Genomic DNA, 12,297 nt, shown 5'->3' on the forward strand with positions numbered 1-12,297 from the left:
GCAGCACATGCAGGCTCCAATGCCCACTATCCACTACTCAAGAACCTGACAAATTTCTTAGAGGTTTTCCATGTTTATCTTTGGATGTCTGATAAACTAGCAAGTTTGCCATCCATGAAAAGGAAAACTGTCCTGGCAATATGAACTGAGTTTTAACTAAAATACCAAGTGAAATTCTATCGGATTACAAGCGGTTGGGGTTTTTTTGTAATTTATGTATTTTACTGACTCTAAGCATGGCTCTGTCAGGTGTTCTACAGTGAAGGGACCTGCAGTATTAGGGATTTTGGAAGGTTACAAACATAGAAGCACTCTTCTCCTACAAAAACCCCTTCCTTTGTTTAGAATAGACTCTGCCACAGCTGCTTTCTGTGGACCCTCTACACATGATGTTTTGACCAAAGTTCTACACAGAAATTACATATTTAATTTTGTGCATTTCCATCTCTGTTCTCTCCACAAATTTCTTCACTTTCAAGACAGGCAGATCTATATGCATTTTTTAGATTAGTCTTTATACCCTACTTAAGGCCACATTGCTACTTTTTTTTCCACTGACAGTTGTTAACTTCAAACAGATGTAGTCAGCTGCATCACCAGTCATTTCAGTAATTTCTAGCCTAATCTTCAACACCTTGAGAGAACACCTGCCAGTCATATGCTGCCATCATTTATGTGACAGTTCTACCATCCCAGTTCTTTTCCCTTAATCTACACCACTCACAAAGCTGTTTCCATTTCAAGTGTATTTTTATCCTTTACTTATGTAAATGCTGCCAAGTAAGTTTGAATTTTTTTTCATGCTCTTTCCCCACGTTCTGTGTGATAGGTGTACTTATTACAGGCCTGTACTACATTCCTGATGTCTCAGTCAACACAAAAGTAAGGGGATTGTAAAAATGTGAAAGTCAATTCTTTTGCCTTTATTTAAAAGCTCAGTTTTCTAGCCCCTTATACCAAATCCTGTGGGATGTCCCCAAATGCTGCAATTGCATGCCAGGATAACAAGTGATTGATATCCAGCATCACAGACCCCAAATTTTTGTTTAGAAAACTGTGCAGACAAGGCAGGGCTCTCTGCTTTACCAGGTTCCTTCTGAAGAAACAAATCCCCCCAACCCTTTCATTTCAAAGCAGACTCTACCGAACCCCATCACAACTGTCTGTAAAGTCTGCATGGATTATTAAACAGATCTAGTTAAAGACTAAAAACTGCAGCAAAGACAACACCCACTTGTTGAAATGTTTATCCACCAAACGAGGAAATTGATAAATGGGAGTAACAAATAATTACAGAGCACTTACAGTAGCAGAGAGCTGTGGTCCATTGAGCTGTGCGTGCAGAATGGCCTCGTTGATGGAGCTCCAGATGCCCGAGAGCGCCATTTCCAGCTCGTGTGAGGAGGCCATCTCATTAGTCAGGTATTCCAGCACGGAGATGAACTCCCTCCACTGTGCATCCAGCTCTGACACACTGGCCAGGCAGCCCCTCATGACATTGAGACAATATCCCACGCAGGGCCTGATGAGCGTCAGCCCCTGGCAGTGTGGGCAGTACTGCATCTTCACCAGGGCCCGGCTGCACTCCTTGCTCAGGGCGGCGTGCTCCGTAGTGTTTATCACCTCACTGCCCAGCCTCAGGGCCTGGATCAGCATCCTGCTGGCCCAAAGAGATCTTGACAGCTCTGTAACCAAGTTTTTAGGATAGTGTCCAAAAGGATTTATGTCTTGCCGTGTAAGCCGCAGACACTCGGTGTAGTCCTCTGACAGATCTGTAATTCCTGGGTTTATGAGCCGGCTGTACACCAGAGGAAAGAGACTGTCAAAGAACCGCAGTACTGCACTTTCCACTGTGGTCTCTGTGCCCAGAATGTAGAGAGAGATGTCTGTAAAAAGCTCCTTAACAGGCTCTGCTGCTTCTTTAGCCATAGGTCTGTAAGCTGTCTCAAACAGGGAACTTGTGCGGTTCTCAGCAAAGCGACGCAAAGACTCAAAGGCCTCTAAAAATGGGGCAGGGGAGAGAAAGAACAAAAGGTTAATGGCAGGCACCCGAAATCTCAGTCACAGGACTAACACTGTCCTGAACAGGAACATCAATAGTTACATGAAATCTGCAATAGGAATGCAGTAATAGGTAATACAGCTTTCAGCAGTAATGGCATTAAAGGGACCCCAAAGTATTGCCTGTGCATAATGAAGGCAACATGTAACACACAATTGTTTTTCTTAAAACAGCTAACTCTGTTCTCCCTAGCCAGACCCTGATCCACCAAGGACTCACAAAGATTCCAGGCCAGGGCTGTGTAAGGTGATTTTTAGAACTCACACTGACTTTGGGCAGTTCAGCTGGGTACACTTCCAAAGCATCCCTCAGCTCAATGTGAGGGATGAATACACACAGAATACACACAGAATACAACTGAATACACACAGAAGCTGAAGGTTTTGTTTCACAGTGCTTGAGTAGGTGGCTGAGAGGCATTCCTTGCAAAGTACAGCTCCAAGATGAAGGAAAAGATGCTGTGTGAATAAATTCTCTCCCCATTAACACTGGCCATGTCTGGACACCAGCCAGCGGTTGGGGAGGACTTGACATACGTCCACTGTGACCCAAAACCAAAGTGAAATAAACAAATCAGGAAAACATCATCTCCTTTAACTACACCATTTCTGAGTGGTCTAAGAAAAAACAACATTTAAGGAGTTCCAGAATTAACACATTTCAAATGGCACATGGCAAGTATTATACACCCAAACCACTGATTGGGGTGCTAGAATTCATGGACAGGGCAAGGAAGGGATCAGTTTTCCAGATTATTTTTAATGACACGGAAGACAGTAATCCACACCATTCCCACTGCTTTCTTTGGAAGCTCTCCAACAAAAAGCCTCTGACATAAATCATCCTTGCACTCCTCTGGGTGGCAAGCAGTTCCAGTCAAGGCAGGAGATCTGTCACTCCATCCCTCCCAAGGCCTGGCCAGATAATGGGGTTTTGGTCTAATCCTCCTCTCCATTCATGGGAACATGGCTGTGTGATTCCCTGCTCTGCAGCACAGCCCCAGATCAGCCCCACAAAGGAGCAGATACAATGCACAACTGCAGATTAGCACACACTGGCAAAGTCCTGCAGCAAAGCCTGTGCTGTGCCCTCCCTGTGACAGCTCCCCAGGCTGCTGACTTGCCTGTTATGATAAGCATTACAATCCCTTTTACCACAAAGTGTGCTTTAACTAAACAGATAATACACCATATCTCCTTGGACATTAATCATCAGTATTTTGCACACACACACTGCAGAAAAAATCACCTCAGCACTTGCACTGGTATTACAGCAACTAATGCTTTGGAAGGGCTTATAAAATCCTGGAAATTAGGAAACCAGATACACTCAAGTTGAAAAAGATGACAGTAAAAAAATTTTCTCGGCAGGGAAACACCTTGCCAAGTTTCAGATTGAAGCAGACTTGCAGAGCTTACAACAATTCTGAAAATTGGATCCAGGATAGAAATCCTGACACATCCTAAACTGTAGTGCAGTTTGTTGTGCGCTATTGCACAGTATTAAAAGGGTCTTTTGTTTGCCACATCACCTCTACGTGTTTATTTCTAAAGGAAACCAAAACATTATTTTTATCATACTAAAAACTCCATAGAAATATTACAAAACATAAAAACAGGTGTTTAAGTTTCCTCCTTATGCATGGTCCCTTATAGGTATTCAGTTTATCATTAAATTATGGGAGCAGGGACTGTTGCCTGCAGCGCCACCAATCCTACACTTTACCTTCCATATCCATAAAGGCAAAACTGCAGGTATTGCTCTCCTTACCTGAGAACTAAATGAAATTCATTTATGAATGTGCTAATGTCATTATTTTCCTGAGAAAATAAAAGCCCCAGTGAAGCATACAAGCAAAACATCCATTGACAGCACACATCCCGAAAAAGAGATTTCAGCAGATTCCTGGGATATTAAGTTGCAGGCTAGAAACCATGTAGCATTTTATTTTCAAACTTCTTAACTGTAAAAATTCTGCATTCTATTAAATAAAATTCTGCATTATTCTGAGACAAGTATGAAGTCATGATATGCAATAATGACACTTCTTTTTTATTGCATAAGGGAAAAACTGCAATGGCAATTAGCTTCATTCCTCCTGCAAAAAGAGCCCTCACACCAAAAACATGGCACAAAAATACTGCTGGTGATTACAGATGTGCTGCAAACCCCTGTAAGGCATCATGTGCTTCCTTATAACCACTGGTCAGACAGCAAATGTGACTCATGCCTGCAGGCAACTACATTTCAGAAGGAAATATGTAGGTCCTTTTTCATTATTAAGGCATTAAGAGATGTTTGAGACAATCAAATTACTGTTTTCATACCTTTAAATCAGAAATAACAGGGCTTCATGCAGTCAAATGATGTGGCAACAATGGACAGCTTGAGTTGTGGCTGTACAGGGCAGGAGCTGCTACAGTGATTAATTATGTGCTTTTTAGTGCACTGTGGTACTTTGTACACACCAAGTTTCTAAACCCCAAGGAAAGTTTATCTCTATCTGCAAGACCAGCTTCTCATCTATGCTGTCATATACAGCAAACTTCAACCAGTTATGAACTCACAAAAAGCTAAATTCTAAGCCTAAAAATACACTGGGAGAATTATTTGATCATCTTTCAGTGCCTTTGGCTTCAACACAACCCTACCAGCAGCGTGGAATATACTGCAAATATATCAATTCTGAACAGAAATAAGCCTTAACTGAAATAATCCAACATTTGATGAAGACATCAAATTTGGAGGTTTTTTGTCTTTTACTTGTATTAAAACAAATAAGAAGGTGGAGAGCAAGGTTTGTTCCCATGCTGCCAAGAAGCTCATGTTTGATTTAAGGCTACAGGAAAAGTGAAACAACAGTTAGTTTTGAATTCTGAATGCCCACACTGGTGACTACTTAATGAAACTCAGGCAGCATCACCTTCCACAGGGAGAATTTTGTTCAAACTGTTCATCATGTGCTCACCAAACACTTGACTCCAGCACTGATGTGCTGGACACTCCACCACAGCTGATCAAGCAGAGCTCATCTCTGGAATCTCCCCACCCGACCTGCTGGGGTTATGGGATGAGCTGCTGGAGACAAGCCCAGCTCTGACAAGGTGCCACGCCGGGTTTGCTGCTCCGGTGGCAGCACTGACTCTGCTGGGCAGGGAAGCTAAAGCAGCCCATGTGCTGGGCTCCAGCCTGCTCCCAGCCTCACATCACTGAAACTGCATTATGCTCAGTCTGACACACACATGGATGGAAAAACACTGCTTTGCATGGACAGCATCTGTGGGCCTGGTATTTCTGGGTCTGAGAGATTTCAGCCTGCTGGCAGCTGCTAACTTTTTCCCAAGAAAAAATTTCTCAAGAAAGCCTCTTCTCAAAACAATTTTGGCAAACAACTCTCCTTTCTCAAAATAATCTTTCTCCAAGTGGTGTTTTGCTATTTCTCTGGTTTAACCAATGGGATCAGAGAAGTGACATTCCTATTCACCAACCATGTTAAGTCTGTATCACAACACCTTATAAAAGGTAGTAAGAATTAGACAATAAAGCTTTTTTTCTATTCTCTTTGCCTTCTGAAATATTTGGAGTCTCTCATCTTTCTTTCATGCCCTACAACAACAAGCATCCGTGCTTATTCATCCCAAGAATAATCCCCCATGTAATTATAAACATTACATGGCACAGCTTGGTTTGGAGCAAGAGCTCCCTTCTACAGAAGTACACCCACCCTGACACAGAGGACATTTACCTTCTCATCAGCCAGCAGCTACACCTCAAATTCCTGATGCAATGAGAATCACAAAGGTTCCTGACTTATCTCCCACCAGCTTTTGCACTGTAACATCGCTGACTTCTTCAGTGGGATTTAATCCTGATTTGAATCCACTGCATGTCATAAAATCCTGCAAGAACAGAAGTGCTTCTGCTAAAGAATAGTGCTACAGGGAGAAACAGATGTAGGAGGAATGTGTCAATCTGCTCAGTGCTGGTGTACCAGCATTTTCCAAATACCTCCTCTATTTTTCCACCACCTGGGGGTCTATTTGGGGAAAACAAGGTAGATGTTAAGTTTCTCATGTCACATAAACACCACATTCACCAACTTGAACGACGTCCCTTCAGCAGGAATTGCTGCTTGAGTTTTTTACTGCTGTCACCTCTATTTTAGTCTAATCAAGTGCAACAGCTCGCTAAGTTTGTGCTCAGGCCACCACCTTTTCTCCTGCAGCCTTATCCTCCAGACAAGAACCAAAGATGCAGAAGTACCAGACATCAATTTGCCACTATTTCTGGCATAAAAATCAGGCTCCGAGACAAACAGCAACACAAGCTCAAGGCAAGAGGAGAGCAGAGGATTCAGTGCCCATAGCTGGTGTCAGAGCCTGCATTCAGGGTTGCCTTCATCTCATGAGCCCTGGATTTCTTACAGTGCATGGAAGGCAGCATATGTGGCCTCAGGAAACACACACAGATAGGAGTTTTCCAAGAAAATCTGGACTGACATATGATAGTCATGCTTGGGGCAGTTCACTTGCTTTCCTCACTCCTGCAAGACCTTCAGAAGCTGTTGAGATCCTTATTCTGTAAGCAGCTGTGGGGTTTAGACAGAGAGCATCAGGCAAGGTTAAGGAACTTCCAACTTGCTGGATTATGATTTAGCCCAAACCTACATTCTTTTCTTCCCAGAGATCCAGCACAGGAACATTAGCATGGAAACAATTCCACCAAAACAAAGACAACATGAACACCAGATACCTCTGCTCACACAGGATTATTTCTGCCCCAAAGTGGCTGAGGCTCAGGTATTAATGCCTCTTGCCTTCAAAAATCAGAGTCCTTACACCCACTGCAAACCATGACATGACTGTGTGAAGAGTTACTGCCACAGACTTCTGTGGCACCTTGCCCACCGAACTGCCCAGGTGGGACCACCCTGCTAATGCAGCACCTCTCCAAGGAATCAGTGACTCCTTGCACTCTGCAGTAACTCACTGCCTACTGGACTTCCATTTAAAAAATCCACAAACTCCTTTAAAAAGGGGAAAAATGAAACTATTATATTATAAACATTACAAAAAGATTTAACAATGCTGAAACCCCAAAACTGTCTATACAGAATCTATACAAAAGTAACATCTGTGTACATTTTAGATTTTGACTGTAATCACGACAGAAGAATGACAAATTAAAGTAGCTCCATTATTTGTTTGGTCTCCCAGGACCACACTAATATTTGGCTCCTTTCCTTTCAACATCTTGCATTTATTACAGAGTTACAGAATGAATGAAAGCTACAGTTAGTTGAACAATGGCTTCCTTTCCATGCTTTCACGTCCATTAAGATTTCTGCATCTTTACAGCTTGCCAAATATAAATGACAATACATTAAATATTTTGCAGCAGAATTTAAGTACAAACTGTTTGCAATGTGCTACAGGGAGAACGATGTACAAAGCAGAAAAATCACACCCAGACATACTCTGCATGGCACACAAATAATGAAATTTATCACTTGGCTTTTTGGGTGTACAATGATCTCTAAACATGTTTAAAAGAATATGAACAGAGAGTGCTTAAAAACCATCATTAAACAAGATGAACAAGTGGTTGGGTTTGGGTTTTTTTCAGATTACTTAGAAAAAGGATGTAAGTGCAAAGGGAATTGTATCATATTTGCAAAGACAGAACTCAAAATCCATTCATTCATTCATTCAACTGCTTTGTAAACAACTACATGTAACTTTCAGCTTAATTTCAACTCTGTGACATTTTGCTTGGAGCGAAATTTCCAAGTGTTCAAAGTTTCCCTCTTATCTTCCTGATTTATCCTCCTGCAGAAACAAAGGGCTAAAGGTCTTTATTAATACCCCATTTTCCTGTGTGCCTTACTGGTTTTACAATGGAAGTCTTCCTTTACATAAAAATATTTGCTCTGGATGATGCTGATGAGAAACAACATGTTAATAAACATGTCTAATTAGAGAACGATGTCTACCACATCCTGGTAGACACACCATCAACACTTGCAGGAAACACAGCAACCATTCTCCCAAACCATTCTGGGCCAGAGAAAACCCTGGAAGTGCTCAGAATCTGGGCCAAGCAGAAAGAAGCATCTCTTGCTTCCTACCCACCTCCTGTAGCTGCTTTTAACAAGGTAGGGCCAAAACAGTTTCAGAAGTAAAGTCAGTTTTGGCAAGAGGAGAGGAAAGGAAGTTTGAATTTACTCACCTGGACAGTCTTCAGAGTTCATCAGTCCTTCACGATATAGGCCAGGTGGGGAAAAAAGCAGCTTTCCATTACTGTGCACAGGGGTGAGGTCTTTATTTAACATTCTCTCTGTGAGCTTGTCTACATTTACAACATCAGATAAATACTATTGTGTACTTGTTGATAGAAACTTCTGCCCAAGCTGGAAAGAAGTCTGTGCCTCCTCTGTTCACACCTAACAGGTACAGGCACTGCCCATTAATCAGAAATCAATGAGCAGAATTATTTACAGGCTGCTACTACCTCCTTTAATATACTGCTTGATTCCAAGTGTAATTCAATCCTGTTTTTAACTTTAAAAAACTTATGAAAAGTTGTAAGGGCTGTAAAAAGTTCTAGAAGTGAGACTTCGGGAGCATAAGAACACAATCCTTCCTGGCCTTTCCTCCAGTGCTGGGAGCTGGGACAGTGGTTTGCCACAGGAAAAGCCTCATGCAATGTGAGTGTCAGAGCAGCTGACCTCTGCTGGAATCTGGGCAAAGCCATGACACTTGGGAAAACCCATTTCCAAATGTTCTGCTGGAAGACTGACTTCCAAGAGCAGCAACAGGAAACACAGCATTGAAGGACCATCTGAAAACTTGGGACAAGGGGATGCCTTGGCCCTTGGATTATATGCACAAGTCTATTCTGGCAGCCTTGGCCCAGCTTTGCAATTATATAGGAAATACCCACTCTCCTCAGACCACTGCCCCACCCAGCAAATCCACACCCTTTGCTCCATAACACAGTCCTCCACGACACCTTCTTCTTTTGCTATTTCTTCTTCTAGTTTTTTGTAAGTTTAAGCAGTTTAATATACATTCTTATCCAGGGAGAAGGGAGGTGAATATGCAGCTCATTTTGGTGACACTGATGTACACTAACTTTGGGTTATAATGGCATTTGATTCTATTGATAATAGAAACAACACCAGGTTTAAAACAGGCAGATTGCTACACAGGCTGGTGAGGGAAAGGGAAAATAGGCAGTAGATGCAAAAGCCCAGGAGATGCCTTAATAACAACAGAATGGGCCAGCAATAAACACAATCATTTGTTCTGCTCTGGTCAGCTTGCCATGAAATCACAAATAATGGTTTCTGTAGGCTGTGCTGGGGAATGTATCCAAATTGCTGGAAGTGGAAACCAGAGTGCACATATTCTTCAGACTTAACAGCCTTGGCTTCATAATTCCTTCATCATTCACAACCCAGCAATGCATAAGAAGTTACAACTAAGTGCAAAACTATTGGCCAACACCAGGCTAGAGACAGCTCTACACTCTGCTGCCCCAAACCAAAACTGCCCTTTTAAAAGAAAACACTACATGGAAGAGTTTCTAGAAAATAATTAATTTGCTACACTTCACAGCATCAGTTACAGTTTGCTGGCTTGACTTCAACTGTGGACTACATATTTCACCTTCAAACTTTTTTGTGAATACAATGAATGAGCTGGTAATTAAATTTAGCTGTTTATTATTCCTGTATACTTGATTTCAGTACAGTTGTACGTTATTTTATACACTGTGATTACAGGGTAAAATTACTTTCTTTCACGTGAGCAGTCTCAAGTAAAAGTGAGTCAGTTGGCTGGCAGAAAGCTGCAGACCAGATGTGGAATTAACCTTTCATGACACGGCTGGGCTTCTGCTGACAGATAAATAAAGCAAGCAGTTTTCTGGGAATGTTTGTGCAGTATATGGACACCTAGCAGCACCATGGAAAGATGATCCAGAAGAGCAGGAAAAGCCCTGAGGACAATGGCTGGATGTGGCACAAAGCTGTGGCTATCGCTCTAATTCCCCTCTCGTCAAAACACAACTCCTGAGGATGATTCATAAAATTCTTATCTGCCAAGTTCAAACCTGTCAGCTGTTACTTAATAATATCAATTCACAGTTTTAACAGGATTTGCACCAAGATAACTGAAGAAAGAACTACAGCTGTGCTTCAACAAGATCATCTGTGTCCTTCATTGGCCTTTCAAGGACAAGTAATTCATAAAAAACACTTCTCACAATCTCTGAGGGGAAACCCACATGTAGTTGTGTATCTGCAGGTAGCCAGCTCATCACACAACTCTAACCATCTGAAGTTGTTTGGAAGTGTTATATGTGTGTATTATAAAATTGGCTTTTCGCAAGATGTATGCTATATGATTAATAACATAGTAAAGATATAAAGGTATAAGTTTATTTCTGCTATTGGTAAGACTAGATATAAAGGGAGTAGTTGATGTAGCAGCTGCTTAAACTGTCTGTTTGGTTGGGATAACATCCAGTGAACATGTAAAGAAGACTCTGCTACTGATACACCAACTATCAGCATCTATCACCCGCAGCAAGCACGGACCAAGGCCCAAGCTGGACGCGATAAGAAGGACACAGCCACGAAACACGCATGCTCTAAAAAGGCGGATCCAAGGAGGGATCATGCAGGGCAGTTCCTGGAATATGGAAACTAGTTTATGGAATTTCATATATCAATATAACGAAAAGGGTATTTAACGAGTGTCTCTGAGAAAGCAAGGTGTGGACTTGGCTGAGTGCCAAGTCACCCGGCCGGCCGTTTTTGGTTTTTTCTTATCTCCTAATTGTCTTAATTATTTTATTAAACATATTCCTTAAAATTTACTAAAAAGTGAACCTCGTTTTTCACAGAAGTTAACAGGCAGTGGAGCAGAAACAGTTATCCCATTTATTTGATCAGTCACTTATATGGATAGTGATGACTGGAAGCCACAGCTACAGCAAGTATCACAAAATTCCCAGGATGGATTCCAGCACAAAGCACTTGCAAAAGAGCTCTGAATGACAACTCTGTAACCATCACTGTTTCATCAAGGCACACCCATGGGACCAGTCTACATTGCTTAAATTAGGACTGAGCTAATTCGTGTAATGAACAAAGTTTTTGCCACACAAAAAACCCATCCAGTTTTATTTTTCCAGGCTAAACCCCTGTGTACTGTTGCAAAGATGCACCATCAGCTGAGAAGACATTTTTCCTTATAAAATGAAGTTTTCTGGTAAAAAGAAACAGCTTGAACAGTATTTTCTTAGTAATGAACCACGGACCATCACTTCAGGGGATGAGGTAAACTCCTGGTGTCTTTGCAAATAAGCATCTTGTGGTGGGGTGGGTTTGGATTTTTTTACAAATTTTAGCATTGGTATAAAAACATAGCCCTAAAAAGTATGTTGGCCTGACAATGCAAGACTTGCATGGCCCTAGACAGGATGAATACTGGATTTAAAAATGGCCTGCCTTCAGTCTGGACTCTTTGGACTCTGTGGTTGCTTTGAATGAGCAGAACCTCCAGCACCAAAGGCCTGCACTTTTTTTTGTTCCTATTTTCAACACACAATAGTTTATTCAGGAAGAACTGTGCATTTCTCAAAGCTGACAGGGTTGTTACACAAGCACCCAGTGAAGGGTGGAGCCCCAGGTACCATCAGGGCATGTGTGATTCTGGGGTGAGCTGAGGGGTGTCACCGCTCCTGGGGACAACACGTGTCACACACTGGCACCCAAAAATGCCACTGGCACTGGGAGATGCTGCAAAACCCTCACCTCGTTCTTCCTGGGGTTCCACAGCCATTATTTTTCCATGTGTTAAGCAGTTTTTCAGAGTTGAGAATCACTGCAGTACACACGACAGCACAGGGGTAGTTGACAAGTGCAAATAATGCCCTTATTGCAATCTCTACGATTATGACTTTGAGGTAATCTCTTCCCACAGACTGCTGGACAGAGCAAAGGGGTATCACTTCTCCTTGGACTTCCCAATCTACTCTTATCAGAAGGACCTTTGGAATGAACTATTTAGTGTAACAGTGTAGCTTCCAGAACTAAACCAGGCTTGTGGGAGAATCTCTGCACGTTCATGGCTCTATGTGGGCTGGCTGGAGTGCCTGAGGCAGCACATCCTTTATCAGGGCACTCCAAATGCTCTGGGCCTTTATGGAGCAAAAAATCCTCTTAA

General features: G+C 42.1%; 1 protein-coding gene across 1 annotated transcript in view; it reads right to left on the minus strand.

The window, feature by feature from the left end:
• The window catches only part of LOC310913389 (glypican-5-like), a gene marked incomplete at its 5' end in the record, with an annotated part of 336,550 nt that overhangs the window by 253,097 nt on the left and 71,156 nt on the right, over window positions 1–12,297 (minus strand). The window contains one exon of the mRNA XM_083868783.1: window positions 1,306–2,000. Within this exon, the coding sequence (XP_083724909.1) occupies window positions 1,306–2,000 (695 nt within the window). The remainder of the gene's footprint in view (window positions 1–1,305; window positions 2,001–12,297) is intronic.

Source organism: Zosterops lateralis (assembly GCF_965231275.1).
Source record: "Zosterops lateralis genome assembly, chromosome: 10".
NCBI classification, from domain to species: Eukaryota; Metazoa; Chordata; class Aves; order Passeriformes; family Zosteropidae; genus Zosterops; species Zosterops lateralis.